The 17841-nt window shown below is 41.6% G+C and overlaps 2 protein-coding genes across 17 annotated transcripts in view; both read left to right on the plus strand.

Annotated features, from left to right (window-relative positions):
* The window catches only part of AGFG1 (ArfGAP with FG repeats 1), a 76950-nt gene extending 75001 nt beyond the window's left edge, over positions 1-1949 (plus strand). For 5 of the 16 annotated variants that reach the window (XM_054039667.1, XM_054039670.1, XM_054039660.1 and 2 more), the window contains one exon: positions 1141-1942. In XM_054039667.1, the coding sequence (XP_053895642.1) occupies positions 1141-1200 (60 nt within the window). In that variant the 3' untranslated portion in view covers positions 1201-1942. Of the gene's footprint in view, positions 1-1140 lie in introns of all 16 variants that reach the window. The other 11 variants (XM_054039661.1, XM_054039663.1, XM_054039673.1 and 8 more) reach the window with 8 other exon arrangements.
* Positions 1950-3807: 1858 nt separating this feature from the next.
* LOC128843719 (C-C motif chemokine 20-like) overlaps positions 3808-17841 on the plus strand; it is a 52431-nt gene continuing 38397 nt past the window's right edge. Inside the window, exon 1 of the mRNA XM_054040779.1 lies at positions 3808-3890. The gene's annotated coding sequence lies outside the window, so the exon portion shown is untranslated. The remainder of the gene's footprint in view (positions 3891-17841) is intronic.

A 17841-nucleotide genomic window follows, 5' to 3' on the forward strand; every position in this document is an offset into this window, starting at 1 on the left:
CGTTAATTAAATTTGTGACTGAACTCCATGGGGGAGAATTATGTCTCCTGTTCTGTTACCCACATTTTGCCATATATTTCATGTTATAGCTGTCTCAGATGATGACCCAGCACATGTTCGTTTTAAGAACGCTTTCACAGCAGATTTGACAAAACGCAAAGAAGAAACCAATGTGAGATTTCTACTGATAGCTACAGCACTCGACTCAAAGTTTAAGAATCTGAAATCCCTTCCAAAAATCTGAGAGTGACAAGGTGTGGAGAATGTTTTCAGAGGTCTTAAAAGAGCAACACTCCGATGCGGAAACTACAGAACCCGATCCACCAAAGAAGAAAATCAACCTTCTGCTGGTGGCATCTGACTCAAATGATGAAAATGAACATGCGTTGGTCCGCTCTGCTTTGGATCGTTAACGAGCAGAACTTATCAGCATGGATGCATGTATTCTGGAATGGTGGTTGAAGCAGGAAGGGACATATGAATCTTTAGCGCATCTGGCACGTGAATATCTTGCGATGCAGCTACAGCAGTGCCATGCGAATGCCAGTTCTCATTTTCAGGTGACATTGTAAACAAGACGTGGTCAGCATTAACACCTGCAAATTGTAACCAAACTTCTTTGTCTGAGCGATTGGCTGAAGTAGGACTGAGGGGTTCTAAAGTTTTATATTGTTTTGTTTTTTGAGTGCAGTTACTTTTTGTACGTAATTCTACATTTGTAAGTTCAACTTTCATTATAAAGAGATTGCATTACAGTACTTGTATTAGGTGAATTGAAAAATACTATTTTTTTACAGTGCAAATATTTATGATAAAAAATAGTGAGCACTGTACAGTTTGTATTCTGTGTTGTAATTGAAATCAATATATTTGAAAATGTAGAGAACATCCACAAATATTTAAATAATGGTATTCTATTATTGTTTAACAGTGTGATTAATCACGATTAATTTTTTTAATCGCTTGACAACCCTAGTATTAAGCTATAACATAAAAAGGAGATCTTTCTTACCAAGGTAGTAACAGGCTTTCGTTTGTTTTTTTTATCCCATTCAGACACAGTACTTGTTTAGGGTTTGTCATGTGCAAAAACAGTTTGTACATTTGATTTCGGTTTTTTTACCTTTCTCTGTTTTTCAGGCTGGTGCACCAACAGGACAGTTTCCCACAGGAAGCTCATCAACCAATCCTTTCTTATAGCCTTATAGACACTTTACCCAAAAGAACTCTTATTTGGTCACATAACATCTCTGCGCCTCTTGCACTGTTGTCTTGTTTCACTGATCTTAGCTTTAAACACAAGAGAAGTCTTTAATAAAAAAACAAACCTGCATTGTGTATTAAAACCACCAGATACTATGTGCAAAACGGAGGGCTGTGGTAACATCCTTAACCTGTGAATTGGCAGGAGAAAAGTAGCGGTATCATGTATATTAAAATTGGCTAATAAGTAATTGCAGATACCACATTCATTATGCTGCAGTACTGTACATATTTTTTTCTTAGAAAATAGCTATTTGTGCATATCAGTATTTGTAACTTTAACACATTGTTATGTGAAAAATGTTACTGGGGAAATAGATCAGCCACTTTGAGGTGCTGTTGTATCTCTTGGAATGAATTACCTACATCATTTTAACCGTTGCTATTGGAAGTCATGAAGTCAAATTGGAGGTTTTGTTCATTCTCCAAAATGTTTTCCATTCCGAAAGAGCTCTTCTATTTATACATGCCTACATTCTCTATAATGTAGAGGGATACCTGTCTGCCTAATAAAGCTGATCATGTTTTGCTACAGTTTGCAGGTGAAAAAAAAATAAATATTAGGGAAAAAGAAAAGACTACGTGTATTCTTGCTGCTGTGCAGTAACAATAATGGGTTGAAATGTAAGCAGTGTATGTACTTGTATATTGGTCTATTCATGAACACTTAAATAAAGCAAGGTAAACAAAGTGAGTCTGCAGGTTTTACAGGTAAATTTGAGGACACAACTTTCACACGATTCATCAGGTCAACTTAATTCTGACCTGTGACATTGATGTCAGTTCATTTATCTCAGGGGAGGGCAAACTATGGCCTGTGGGCCAGATCCGGCCCATCAGGGTTTTCAATCTGGCCTGCGGGATCGCCAACCCTGTGGTGCAGCAGGGCTAAGGCAGGCTCCCTGCCTGCCTTGGCCTGCACCACTCCTGGAAGTAGCTGGCACCGCGGCCCCAGGGGGAGGGAGGGCAGAGGACTCCATGCGCTGCCCTCGTCTGCAGCCACTGCCCCTCACCCACAGCTTCCATTGGTGGGGAACCGCAGCCAATGGGAGCTTCGGATGTGGTACCCGCAGGCGAGGGCAGGGTGTGGCGGAGCCTCCTGCTCCACCCCACCCCCAGGAGCCACTGCTGGATGTGCTGGCCACTTCCAGCTAGGGCAGGCAGGGAGCCTGCCTTAGCCCTGCTGCGCGCCACTGCCACCCTGGAGCTGCTCAAGGTAAGCGGTGTCAGGCTGGAGCCTGCACCCTCAACCCCTCCTGCATCCTGCCCAGAGCCCCCTCCTGCACTCTGCACCCCCTCCCACATCCAGCACTTCCTCCTGCACCCCAACCCCCCTGCCCCAGCCCTACAGTCATGGCCCTGCATATTTCCCCACCCAGATGTGGCTCTTAGGCCAGAAAGTTTGCCCATCCCTGATTTATCTCCTTACAATACCATTCAGATCAAACTTATGTAAAGCCGTTATGTATAGGTATTAGACTGCTGCACTCTTTGTATTTCTAATTGTGCATCACTAACAAATACTAACATTTCTTCAAGTGTGGAAGGCTCCATAGTACTTTAATTGTGAAGGTGGATAGTGGAAACACGGAGTAACTTTTTTTTTTTTAAATAAATGTTTAGAACCATTATTTTGGCATGTAGGGATAGATTCACAAAGAGAATGTAGGAACTCCTAGGCAGCCCTGGGTTAGGTACCCAGCTCCCTATACAATGTGTGGGGAGAGTCAGGCACATAAGGAAGGGATTCTCAGAAGCCCACAAGCTGAGTGGGGAGCTGCCTAAGTTAAATGCAGAGGAAAGAGGCAGGGCTTCGGGTCCAGATCCACAAAGGGACTTAAGTGGCTAACTCACATTGATCTGCATCTTAGGTGCCTGTCTCCACTTGGGATTCTCAGCCTTGACCCTCTCCTGGAGATAGGCCTACCAAATCAGATAGAGGAGAGATTTGAAAACAGGTCTTCCGCATCCCAAGTGAGTTACGACTGGTCAACCACACACCTTATTTGGAACCAGAGGTATGCAATCAGGCAGCAGCAAAGACGACCCCCACCCCCCAAAAAAATGCAAGTATAGTACTGGGTTAAACTATTAAAAAAATAAAGGGGAAAATTTTTTAGAGAAGATTTGAGACAAGGTAAGGAAACTGTTTCTGTGCTTGTTTCATTTAAATTAAAATAGTTAAAAGCAGCATTTTTCTTCTACATAATACAGCTTTGAATCGTTACTAAGTAACTGTTCACTTATGGTTTTTCTTTCAAAAGTTTATAACGTTTTGTTCAGTGTTACAAACATTTCAGTGTTACAAACAACCTCCATTCCTGAGGTGTTCGTAACTAAGGTTCTGCTGTTCTCCTATTGGCCCCAATTTGGCAAGACACAAGTACACATGCTTGTTAAGCCCGCACCCCCTCCCTTTCCCTGGGAGGAAAAGACAGGAGAATCACACAGGACAAAATGCTAGTTGTGTTGCTTACTGGACTTCTGGAAGCACTCACGTGATGGCAGTATAAAATTCTGAATAGAGTAAGTCCTGTTGACTGCAGTGGGACTAAAACACATGCTTAGACTGTGATGAATTTTAAGTCCTGTGCTGGGCTGTATGCAGAACTCCAGTGAGAACTAAGGTAAGTATTGGGGGCAGGATTATGCCCTTGCATGTTTGTTTCTCAGAGCTGCAGTTGAAGAGGGTGAGTGAGGGGATAGACCTATTTGAAAATTAGGCTTATATCTGTGTGCATTAGGAAAAGCTCACATTAAAACCCCAGAGCATGAATAACTAGTCACACATTGCAGTATTGACCTAATTCAGTGAAGTGTGTCTAAAAAGCAGTATCAAGGTATTTAAGCTACAGGAATGTTGCATTGCTGGTTGTAACCTGTTTGTTCTTGTGATCCTTGTTCCTTAATGCTCAGGAGCACTTTGGGAGGCTCCGTCTTTCTTTTCTGCATTTGGTGGAGATAATCATATAAATGTTTGTCAGGAAAATACCAACTATGAATGCAAAATAGCTGCCGTAAACTGGAAAAAAGTAGTAAAACTGTACACCCCTTTCTCCTAGGCCTTTGGGGAGTAAGGGGAGGGAGTGCATGGAGTTCCAGGGATTCTTCTCTCCCTGGGGAGGAGCAAAGAGCAGACTCCTCCATTTTTCACAACAGGAGGAGGCATCAGAGCTTCCGGGTTCTTTCTCTTCCCCTCTCCCTCCTCCTCCTCCCCCCCACCCCGCTTTCTGTGAGGATGGTGTCGACTGCAGCCCCCTGGTCTCCTATCAAACATCTCTGTGCTCCCGAGGGGTGGGGAACGGAGATCTTTGCCTGCCTCCTGAAGTAGCCCTGCTTGTCTGCACTTCCACAGAAGATGGGGAAAGCTAGCCAATCAGTGAGGGTTTTCCCAGGCAGGGCTGGAAAATTGCATTAAGGCTACTCCCCTCCCCCATCCAATGCATGCATAGTATGTGGCCTTGCATGATGGAACTGCCATAGCCAGGTTTGAACAGGTGTGGAAGTGGCTTTGAACCCGACAGCCTTCAGCTGCGCTTTCAGTGTCTCTGGGACCAGCATGGTAGTTCACAAGACCTCTCTTAGACTCCCCCAAAAAGACGCTCAAAGGGAGCAGGGCTTGGCCTGATGTCTCACAAGACAACATGGGAGGTAGGTAATTACCGAGTCTTTCCAGATCCTTCACCACAACAGAATCCCTTCATCCAGGAGCCATCGCCTGGGTAAATAGGGCCTTTCTTGCCCTACCTCATCCTCACCCCTTTGGTCAGCAGGCCCACATTCCCTGGGCACACAGCTCTTTGGTCTAGACCCCAAATTTAGCTTCTCAAATTGTGAGCATTTCCTGTGCGCACATTCAAAAATTCTGGACCAAGCCCGCAAAAGTAAATGTTAAAATAAGTGACTGTCTTTATCGTCTTGTCAGGACTGAGATTCTTAGAGCTCACTTGGCCAGCAAAAGTGAGGGTTTTTGTTTTGTTTTCTTTCCCCCTTTCAGGGTGGCTTTGTGAAGTACTCTGAGATATAATTGAGAGTACCCTTGATATTCTGCAAACATTGTAAAGGTTGAAAATGAGACCAGATGTTTTTTACTCTATATTAAGAAAATTCTCTGTGGAGAGTCCTCTGTTATAGAAACATCTCATGAATGTAGACACTCATATGGAGAGCTCTTGTTTGTTTAAATCTTTTCCATTGTTTGTCAGTGTGTGATCTGTAGTTGGCATCTTGAAAACATTAGTCTACCCAGGTATGTAGGTTCGAGAGGTGCCATTTTTTGCCTTTGTGAACCTCCTTAATAAAATACAAACAACTGTAGTTCTTTTGTAAAGATTATCTTGATGAAACCTAAAACTATGCTGATTGCTTGTTAAGGTTGCTGAAGGTTCCTGTACTACTTGCTCTACCTTGTTGCATAGTTGCTTCATTTTGCTGAAAGGATGAAGCATTGCTATTCTGCCTCATCTCAATTTGTTTGTAAACCACTTTGGGATAAAAACTGCTTCACAAATGTGAGATCACTTTATGCTGAATTTTTGAAAAATATTTTTCTCTTATGAAGCACTCAGGATTTATCTTCTAATGCTACTGATAAATCTCAGTTCTCTTTATACCTTGCTTCAGGCCTTTGTTTCTTTTATGCATTTGGTAGCACTCCGTGGATAGTCCATTTTAACTTTGGCCAGTTAATAGTTTGTTTCCTTTTTGGGAGGCAAGGAAGGAGGGGGGTGGTGTCTTTTATACGGCAATAGGAGAGAGAGACTTTTATTTTACTCCTCCCCCCTCCCCCCCCCCCCAAAAAAAAAAAAGAGAGAGAAAAGCGTGAATACATACAAACTGGTCCGGGGACAACAGAGGGCATGTAGCCTTATCTGAAATGAGCCTGTTTTCAAGTTAACATTATCCATTTCAGCTAGCTTACTAATTTAGAGTCTTCCTAAAAGCTAAATTTAAAACAAAACTGTTTTTCAGAGGATTTCTCTTTAAGAAGGAAGAGCATGCTTGCATTACTAACAGAATTGGGTGTAATGCACCTAATAAACTTACCTGAATGACCATATCCAATCTCAGACCTTTGGCAAAATGGCATGACATTAACTTTCAATGGTAATTTCTGAAACTTTCAGGGATGGTCACACAGGCTTAAATATGTTCACTCATTCAGTATGAAGCAGACATGCACATAGAGATTGTGGGAGAGCAAATACATAACTGAGGAATGCAAGGTAAGGAAGCTACCAGTTTTCAAAAACAACGAAGTTGCACTGGTTATCATCTTGGTCATCTAGTCTAATCAACGAAGTTTCATGCTACGTCACAACCCGTTCAAGTAAAAATGGAGCAATATTTGTTTCATTCAAAAGAAATATTAAGTAGAACTCTAAACTGTTTCTAATGTATTACTCTTCTTTAAATGTATAAAATAACAATTACTGATTTGAAATCTGTTAATGTATCAGCACTGTGGTGGTTTATACTTAAGTTGCTATTGTTATGAAAAGCATGTAACGTGACTTGAAAACTAGTTAGCTAGCATAGCATGTCCAGATGTTGGCAGCAAAATACGTGAGAAATAAAGAATGAGCACCCACTCCAGAGCTAACCCTTCTGAAAGATCCCAGTCCATTTTCCTATATCCCACTGCCCTGGTTGTTACTGAACTTGGAGAGGAGATATAAGAACATGTGGCATACCCGCCAGACCAGTAGTCCCCAACCTTTTTGTGGCCAATAGCACGTTCATGTTTTCAGAAGAGTATGGCGGGCGCCAACAATTTTTCAAGGCTTATTTTGTATTGTACATTAAATAATACAAAAAACATCATATTTAATATTACATAATATATAGATAAAGGGTAATTTTACATGTGAAAGGTATTAATTAAATTTATTTGGCAATTACTTTTACCTTACCATGTGAATTTGCTCTTTTTTATCTACCTGTAAGAAAAATTAAGGAGTTTTTACAAGATAAATATCATAAACAGTTTTCATCTCATTTATTTTAAAAAAGTAAAATTATTGTTTGATTGGACAGTTTTTTGGGAAAGTTTAGACTAGCTGTAGCAGCAAGTGAGGCTAGTAATATTTCAGTCCTATATATAAAACATAGTTGAACTGCTGGTCCAAATATATTTATTATTCTTACTTTAACATAGCCAGTTATGGTTAATTAAATATTCGTTGTATTGTTACTTGTATCTGGATTTCAATAAACAAATATGAAAAAAGTTAAACACAATTTAATCATATGCGCTCATCAGCCCTTAATGGAAAATAGGTATTATTAATTCGTGTGTTTTTTCTAATAAAGTCAGTGTGATTTTTGGCACTGCATTTCTTCTTTTGGCACTGCCGATTTTTCGTAGTTGGGCGAATAGGATGATATTCCCGTTTGTAAGCAATCGTCAAGATGGGCATCTGTAAGTAGAGATCTGTATTTTGATTTTATGATGTTCATTGTTGAAAACAGAACTTCGCATAGATAAGTGGAACCAAAATAAAATTTTATTTTGTATGCTACATTTTTTAAGGCAGGAGACTTTTTTCAGTCAACCAGATTCCAAAAGTTTTCAACTGTTGCGCAGGATTTTAGAACAATATCATTTTGAAGGTCCAAAATCTCCAGTTCCATGTCTTCTGTTCTTACTTGAATGAGACTCGCAATTGACGTAGCCATTTCTGTTACCTCTATTTGGCAAGTAAAAGGATTCATAAGAAAGGCAACTACAGGCTCAATGATGGTGAACTGTTGAAATCTCTTTCAAATTGTTCCAGAAGTGTTTGAATGGGGATAACAAATGGTGATGGGTTAAAATCATTGTCACATACCATTTTCTTCATACTTGGGAATTGTACGAGAGACTTCATTTTCATATGCGACATCCACAAGATCAGTTTTTGCTTTGAATGATTTTACAGAACCTATCATTTGAGCCACATGTTTCTTTTCCCTGGAGTTCAAAATTTAAAACGTTCAATTTGTCAGTGATGTCGGCAAGAAAAGCCAAGTCCATTAACCAGCTGGAGTCCTCTAGTTGCTTGAAGTTCTGATTTGTGGACTTCAGAAATTCTTTGATCTCTTCAGTTAGGCTTAAAAGATGTGCAAGAACTTTACCTTTGCTCAGCCATCGTACTTCTGTGTGCAAGAGAAGATCAGATTATTTATCATCAACATCTTCCAACAGGGCCTTAAGTCAGTGTTGCGAAGGTTTCGCTCGAATAGAGTTAATTATTTTAATAACGACATCATGACATGTTGAAAAGAAATAACTTTGACGCACAAAGCTTCTTGGTGGATAATGAAATAAGACATAAAGTTCGGAAAGGATTCATTCTTCTTGCAGAGTGCAATGAATCCATTGGTGCTGCCCATCATTGCTGGTACCCCATCGGGTGATCGCACACAGCTTGTGTAGTGGCATACTAATTGATGTTGCATATGATTTGAATAAATTATAGATATCACCCTTTGTTCGCAACACCCTTTCATTGGCAATACTTTTAGTAACTCTTCTTTTACGGTGAAGTCATTAAATACCATTCTTACCATAACTGCTAACTGCACTGTATCAGATATGTCGACTCATCGAACTGCAGTGAAAACCAGTCACATATTTCCCAAGTCAGCCTTTAGCTGAGTTTGCATGTCACTTGAAATTGCATGTAACCTCTTCGTAACTTTGTTGTCTGATAACTGCAAGTCTTGTATTGATGACAGAATCTCACGCTTGTTAGGAAAGCCTTGAAACAGGCAATCAGCACCAGTCAAAAATGCTTCCTTCAACAATTCACCATCTTGAAAGGGTTTTTTTTCTTCTTTGCGAGCAGCTGAGCAATTTTGAAGGAAGCAATAGTAGCACTTATTGTTTTTATTGCTTTTACTATAGTGTAAGAAATGGAGATATACCAGGGTGGTGTTTACTTTGATTTACCTTCAGATATTAAAAACACCTATCTGGAACTGTAATCAAGAAACACCTGGAAGACATTGGGGACATTTCTCCCCATTTAGCATGTACGGTCTTACCTTTACTTTCTGTTCTTGACACCTAAGCTGAGTTTAGCCATAATGTCTTACTGAATCCAAGGGATCTATAGTCTATAATCTACCTAAAGAGACAAGGTGGGTGAGGTAATATCTTTTTGATTGGACCAACTGCTATTGGTGAAAGAGACATGCTTTTGAGCTATAACAGTGGTTCCCAAACTTTAACAGCCCGCGAACCCCCTTCTCTAAATTGTGAAATCTCATGAACCCCCTCCTAAAAATGAATATTTCCAGGGTTTTAAGTTTAAATTTCCTCAGTGTGATGGATGCACTTGCTTTGCTCTGCATAGCTCTTGGAAGTCTGGACCCACTAGTGAAGATAAAATCTCAGGTCTGGTTCGGCATCAAGTCTGTTTCTGTATTTCATTTTCAGATGTGCATACGAGGAAAACGCTTTCTCACATAAGTATGTTGTTGAAAATGGTAACAAAACTGCAGCAGCTTTTTCTGCCAGAAGGGGGTACTCGTTTCTTAAACTCAGCCAAAAGTTGATCAATGACAGATTTCTGAAACTCCTTTTCAGTTCGTAATCACAGGAGATCTCAATCAATTTCTCTTTTTCCTCAGTGTTCAATATCTGTGTTGAGAAAGTGGTATCATCAAAAGGGTTGCAAATCCAATCATTGCCTGACCTAGCTGGACAGTAATCCCTGAAAGTTGTGCAAAGTCCTTTTTAGGTGTGCAATTATATTGGTTTTAGTGCACTGATCCAACTGAAGTTCTGCCAGGAAGTCATGAAGATTACTGAAACACTCCATTTTATTGTTTTCCAAACTTTCCCAGAACTGCAACTTCTTTATCATGGTTTCAACTCACTCTTGCACATTGAAAACTGTTATATTGAGACCTTGAAGAGAGAAATTTAGGTCATTAATTCTTGAGAAAATATCTGCTAAATAAGCTAGGCTCTGGAGCCAGACATTATTTTCCATACAGCTAGCAAGGTGGAAAGGGTGGCTGTTTGTGGGGGGAGGGGGGGAAACCTAGGATTTCCATTCTAAGCTCAAACAAGTGCACAAGGATTTTGCCCCGTGAGAGCCATCTAACTTCAGTATGGGTCAACAGACAATTGTGTATACTACCCATTTCTTCATAAAGTACGTGAAATATTCTGGAATTTGTTGGTCGTGATTTTATGAAATTCACCATTTTCACTGCATTGTCCAGCACTTCCTTCAGTCCCTCAGGCATGCATTTTGTAGCGAGGGCTTGTCTATGGATGCTGCAATGAGTCCAAGAGACTTTTGGTGCAACCTTTTTTGTTCGAGCCAGTATGCTTCCCTGTCATTGATGTGGCCCCATTAGTGCAAATGCCTAGGCAACGAGACCAATCTATTTCCTTTTCTTGAAAATAACTTCAATCTGACTAAAGCATATCTTCTCCAGTTGTATATTCTTCCAATGGTCGGCAAAACAAGAAGTTTTCTTCAACCAGACCTTCATTCACATAATGTACAAACAGTAGCAAAATAGCTAGCTTAGCTACATCAGTTGATTCATCCAACTGTATAGCACAGTATGGACTGTTTTTCACTCTCTATACAATTGTGGTCTCTACATTATTTGACATGTCCTTAATTCTTCATAACAACTTATTATGGGACAAAGGTACCATGTCAATCCTTTTTGCAGCCTTTTCTCCGAGCATGCAATGAACTACGTCTTTTATACATGGACCAATCAAGCTCTCTGCTATGGTATGGGCTTTTGATGCTTTTGCTACTCAGTAGCTCATGCGGTATGATGCTTCAAGTGCATTTTCATTACCAGTTTTATATCCAGAGCAAGTACTGATAATGTCACTTTTCCTCTCAGCTAATTTTTGCTTGAAAAAATCAACTGGCTTGTCAAGTTGTGCAGGATGCCTAGTTTCTAAATGGCACCGAAGTAGAGAAGGTTTGAGGCTGCTGTTTGCTAGAACATCACCACAAATCACACACAGTGGTTTTGGACGTTCTTGATCACCAATGCATGTAAAGCCATATTTTATATAATCGTCATATTTTCTTTTCTTTGTAAGTGACTTTCCAGGACCATCATGATCATTAAACGTAGATTTTCCACAGTATGGACTTGAGGAAACACTAGCTGATTCTTGTGTCTTTACACTTTCCTTTTTCAGCCACTTATCCATTGAACTTGTGTACAAAAGTTCTAATAAAAACAATACAGAGCGACTGCTAACAACCAACAAACTAGAAAATGAGAAGATTCACTCAAGTCTGACTGAAGCAAAACAGCACTCCAGAGAGAATGACAATTACTGAGGCACTTTAACACTGCTACATTGGCTATAACGTACTTCCGGCTAGTTTGGCTCGCAAACAGCTTTTCTTCTGCCTAGGAGGGTGTTCTGCGAGGGACGAATTAGCTTGGACCCCACCCCCCACATATGCCCTCCATACCAACTTCTCCTGTCTGACAAGGACTGGGGTCCGAGCTGCCGCCTGGGGGTCTCAGCTACCACCCTGACCACCACAGGGCTCAGGCTACTGGGTCTGGGCTGCCGGATCCGCACTCCGTGGGGCTCCTGCTGCTGGACCCATTGATCGCCCCGGTCAACTGAGCTCCACTGAGCTTGTGTTGTAGGTCCCACTGACCGCCGGGACTCGGGCTACCTCTCCCAACTGCCCGGCCCCGCTCTCCCTGGGGCTCGGGCTGCCAGCCCCACGCAGAGCGCTGGGGTTCGGCTTGCCGGCTCCCCTGCTGATGGGGGAGGGGGCAGGGCCCGGGCTGTTGGCTCCCCCGCTGTTGGGGGGCCGGGCTTAGGCTGCCAGCCCCAACTGCCCAGCCCCGCTCTCCCTGGGGCTCGGGCTGCCAGCCTCGTGTGGAGCACTGAGGTTCGGGTTGTCTGCTCCCCTGCTGATGGGGGCAGGGCTCAGGCTGCCAGCCCCAACTGCCCAGCCCCACTCTCCCTGGAGCTCAGGTTGTCTGCCCTGCAACCAGGTCCCACCTGCTGCCTCCAATGCTGGGGTCTTCTGGCCGCCATTAGTGAAATTTTTCTTGCGAACCTCCTGTAACGTTCTGTGAACTCCAGGGGTTTGTGAACCCCAGTTTGGGAACCACTGAGCTGTACAGAGTTGCTCTTCAGGCCTGGGAAAGGTACTCACACTGTCACAGCCAAATACAAGGTGGAACAGATAGTTTAGCATAAGTAGTTGACATGCATTCTAAGAGACCATTCAAGGTGAAGTGGCCCGTTAACACCTCTGCAGTTATAAGACCAAAAAAAGGGGTGGGGGGGTTAAATGGGTTATAGATTGTTGTAATAAGCCATCAGTCCAGTGTCTTAAGACCATAATTTGTAGTGTCTAGCGAAGAAAGGTATAAATGTAAACTTCCCAGACTTCAAGATTGTCTCTTGAAGATGTTATGCAAGTTCTCTTTGAGGATAAGACAGAGATCAGCTATGGAAGGATCATTTTGTGAAAAGTGGGCACCCACAGGCAAGAGTGTTTTGTCTTTTATCCCTTTTCTGTGTGAGATCATTACTCTCAAATGAATTTTTCTGGTTTCACCCACATAGTTGTTGGGGCATTTAGTGCACTGCATAATTGGACACACTATAAGGCACATACCCCAACATCATTTATCAAGACTACCCATACCCAGAGTTGTAGTCTGTAAGGAACTGAATTTCTGCCCCACCACAGAATCTGATACCACACTAACGTGTGGCGAACTAGAAGAATTCTTTCTCTGACACTGCCTCAAAGAATTCTTTCACAACAGTAACCACCACCCATACCTATAATGTCCCCACCAACAGTCATAAGAAACATTTTATTTATGAATGATCACAACAATCTGTAACCCACTAACTGGATTTGAGAGACAGTCTGAGCACCTTTCCCAGACCTGGAGAAGAGCCCTGTATTGCTCAAAAGCTTGTCTCTCCCACCAACAGAAGTTGGTCCAATAAAAGATATTCCCTCACCCGCCTTGTCTCTCTAACATCCTGGGGCCAACACAACTGCAAACTATAATCTCCTTAGTCAACTCCATCTGAACTACCACGGAGAACTAGTGCAGGCCAACTGGGAGGAAAGATAATCCTACTTGTGAGAACTCAGTCTCCACAGCCAAGCTCTGAAATGTCCAAGAGAAGCTACTGAGATTAAACTCTGGAAGAAAAGAGTCTATTCTCTCTCTTCCTGTTTTGTTTGCCTCTTTCCTTATTCCAAGGTGTGAAATAGTGTTTCAGGTGAAATTAGATATGACCCTCTTACTAAACATTTGCAATTGAGACTCTGCTTTGTAGACTTTCACATAAGTTTTCAAGTACATAAAAGGCTGTTACAAGGAAGAGAGGAAAAATTGTTCTTAACCTCTGAGGCTAGAAGCAATTGGCTTAAATTGCAGTAAGGGCGGTTTAGGTTGGACGTTAGGAAAAACTTCCCAACCGTCTGAGTGGTTAAGCACTGGAATAAATTGTCTAGGGAGGTTGTGGAATCTCCATCATTGTGGATTTTTAAGAGCAGGTTGGACAAACGCCTGTCAGGGATGGTCTAGATAATACTTAGTCCTGTCTTGAGTGCAGGGGACTGGACTAGATGACCTCTCAAGGTCCCTTCCAGTTCTATGATTCTATGCAAGTCACTGATTAAATATGTTAGCAGTTTGCAGAAAATACTTGTGTTCGGGGTAGACTGAAAAACATTGAAGGCAGACATTCCGTGAGAGGTCTGCGAGGAACTTTGTTTTCTCTATTAATTTTATGTGAAAAGCATACAGAGCGCATGGTGGTGAGTGGCAGTCTAAAACCCTAAGTTAGATGGGCTAAGAACCAAACATTGAAAACAGACTTATGGACCTATCCCCAAGGTTACATGAAGATGGGATGTAATGGAGCTTTTCCAGGTTAGGGCTAATTAATCACTACTCTACCCTCAAGTATCACTGTCTTCTGTGTTCTGCCTTGAAATCTACTGGGCATAGGTCACTAGCACCACACACTGAATTCATGAACTGTGGGATGAGAGGGGAGAGTTGCTTCTAATCTCTGAGGCAAGATTTCTGTAGATTTAATAGTCCAAGTACTATATCTTCTCTTAGTAGTTAAGTTTGTGTGATAGCCAGGATAACAGCTTGAAAGGAACTGTTAAGTGTTTCAAATCCTCACTTTTCCTATGCTTTGTCTTGCATGAATTTAAACTACAGTTGTGGCTACCTATATTTTAGTTGTAAATTTATTTTCTTGTATATGTACCATTGGGTATGTCTACACTATGAAATTAGGTTGATTTTTATAGAAGTCGATCTTTAGAAATTGATTTTATACAGTCGATTGTGTACGTCCCCACTAAGCGCATTAAGTCAGCGGAGTGCGTCCTCAATACCGTGGCTAGCATAGACTCATGGAGCGGTGCACTGAGTAGCTATCCCACAGTTCTTGCAGTCTCCGCTGCCCATTGCCTGATGAGGGAAAAACATTGTCGCGGGTGGTTTGGGGTAAATGTCATTAGTCTCCCCTTCAGTTCTATGGCTTGTTACACAGGAGGTCAGAACAAATGATCACAGTAGTCCCTTCTGGCCTGAGAATATATGAACTTTGTGCAGGGACTGGAGCTGTGTTGTTGTGAAATGTGCTCCACTCTCATCTGAAATCCCATGGCTCAGGAAAAAATCATGAGTTGGCAATTTGTGGTCTGAAATTAGTCGTTCAGTTCCAGTTTCTTAGGATAGGAGTAAGGGAGAATCCCATGCACTGAGCACTTTACATTTCTTAATAATGAGGCATGATTATGGATCAGATAGCACTACTCCAAAATAACCCAATGCAGCAGTCACATTCATTATTCTTATAAAGACATGTTTATTAACAGAGAGAATTTACAGCAGAGAAACATACAGACAATAAAAGACATTAAATAGTAAACCATGTAGCCTAGGGAAATGGGTGCATAATTGGGAGTCAGGAGGTTGTGATTAATCTGGATTCTCCCTGGGCCTTGAACAAATGGCTTTATAGAATCATGGAAGTGTAGGACTGGAAGTGACCTCAATAAGTCATCTAGTCCAGTCCCCTGCATCCAAGGCAGGACTATGTAATGACTAGACCATCCCTGACAGGTGTTTGTCTAACCAGTTCTTAACCTCCAATTACCGAGATTCCACAGCCTCCCTAGGCAATTTGTTCCTGTGTTTAACCACCCAGACAGGAAGTTTTTCCTAATGTCCAATATAAATCTCTCTTGCTGCAATTTAAACCCATTGCTTCTTGTCCTATCCTCAGATTAACCAGAACAATTTTTCACCCTTCTCTTTGTAACAACCTTTTACATACTTGAAAACTCTTATCATGTCCCACCTCAGTCTTCTCCTCTCCAGTCTAAACAAACCCAATATTTTCAATCTTTCCTTTCAGGTCATGTTTTCTAGACCATTACTTATTTTTGTTGCTCTCCTCTGGACCTTTTCCAATTTGTCCACCTTTTTACCTTCATCTTTGTCTATTCCAACATTTGGGGGGAGAGAGGATACTTAACCATGTGCTTCACATGGCCATTGGGAGAAATAGGTAAGTAATATCTGTACAGTTGATTTGAGTGAAGCACTATTCTGTGAATTTAAGGTATTGATAATTTTCTTTTATTATTACAGTCTGGCTTTGAGAAGTTAGAAACTGCAACAAAACTTTTTGTTTCGGGGAAAAAAAATTGATATAACTTACATGAGGCTGGCCATCCACAAGGTGGATCTGTGCTTTCTGAATCTCTTGTGTCATTCAGGATGTGACTTTCTCTCACTGCTCAGCTGAATTGTAGGGCTTCAAGCCTTTTATAAATTCTGAGGGCCTTACTCAGGAAAATCCTCATCTGAGGTCAGTGGCCCTCGTGATTTGGCACTTAAAGAATATACCTGCAGTGTTGTTTATTTTTATTTGATGCATCTTCCTGCCTCACCCATTAGTTTGGCATTTTCCTGTATTGCACCAAACCAAATTTCCCCACACTTCACCTATCCTGGTCGTACTGCATACTGGACAATCTCATTGAATTTAGAGAGATGGTGAAACACACGCCCTTAATTTAAATTAACTCTGTATCTAGACACAAGCAAATGCGTGGGATTCTTAAATTTTCTTCCTCTTCTTCCAGCCCAAGTTTGCCATGGATTCCCCATGAAGTTCAAGCAACATCTTTCAAGTGCAAGTAATGATAACTTGACTGTTTTTACATTTAACCACCATAGTTGTTCTGGGGAACCTGGCTTCTCCAACCATCATGAGTGAAAGGCCCAGTTTTCAAGAGTGATCTTAAAGGTGGAGGGGAGGAAACAGCCTTACAGATACAAAACTAAGAAGGAATGTTATAGGGGTGTAGAGTCAGTAATTCTTCTACCATCATAGGATGGGGTATACCTAGGTAGGAGGCTGCAGGTATCTACCCTGAATGAAGGTATGAGCAAAACCCTCATCCCACGTGGAGTAGCAGAGCTGAATTGCTGAATGGAAAGCAGCCCATTTACAACTTTTTCAAAAGCCTGAGTAAGAGAGTGAAAAAGAACAGTGATATTTTTGGCATAACAATAGATTGAGATTGTTATGCTGTTGTGTAAATAAATCAGAATCCAATCAAACCAGATTCTTTCCTTTTTTGGCAAAATGTCAGTATGATGGGCCAGTTCCTCAGAAGGGTATAAGTTTTTTCATAGATTCATAGATTATAGGACTGGAAGGGACCTCGAGAGGTCATCGAGTCCAGTCCCCTGCCCGCATGGCAGGACCAAATACTGCCTAGACCATCCCTAATAGACATTTATCTAACCTACTCTTAAATATCTCCAGAGACGGAGATTCCACAACCTCCCTAGGCAATTTGTTCCAGTGTTTAACCACCCTGACAGTTAGGAACTTTTTCCTAATGTCCAATCTAGACCTCCCTTGCTGCAGTTTAAACCCATTGTTTCTGGTTCTATCCTTAGAGGCTAAGGTGAACAAGTTCTCTCCCTCCTCCTTATGACACCCTTTTATATACCTGAAAACTGCTATCATGTCCCCTCTCAGTCTTCTCTTTTCCAAACTAAACAAACCCAATTCTTTCAGCCTTCCTTCATAGGTCATGTTCTCAAGACCTTTAATCATTCTTGTTGCTCTTCTTTGGACCCTTTCCAGTTTCTCCACATCTTTTTTAAAATGCGGCGCCCAGAACTGGACACAATACTCCAGCTGAGGCCTAACCAGAGCAGAGTAGAGCGGAAGAATGACTTCTCGTGTCTTGCTCACAACACACCTGTTAATGCATCCCAGAATCATGTTTGCTTTTTTTGCAACAGCATCACACTGTTGACTCATATTTAGCTTGTGGTCCACTATAACCCCTAGATCCCTTTCTGCCGTACTCCTTCCTAGACAGTCTTTTCCCATTCTGTATGTGTGAAATTGATTTTTCCTTCCTAAGTGGAGCACTTTGCATTTGTCTTTGTTAAACTTCATCCTGTTTAACTCAGACCATTTCTCCAATTTGTCCAGATCATTTTGAATTATGACCCTGTCCTCCAAAGTAGTTGCAATCCCTCCCAGTTTGG

This window comes from Malaclemys terrapin, chromosome 9 (genome assembly GCF_027887155.1).
Source record: "Malaclemys terrapin pileata isolate rMalTer1 chromosome 9, rMalTer1.hap1, whole genome shotgun sequence".
NCBI classification, from domain to species: domain Eukaryota; kingdom Metazoa; phylum Chordata; order Testudines; family Emydidae; genus Malaclemys; species Malaclemys terrapin.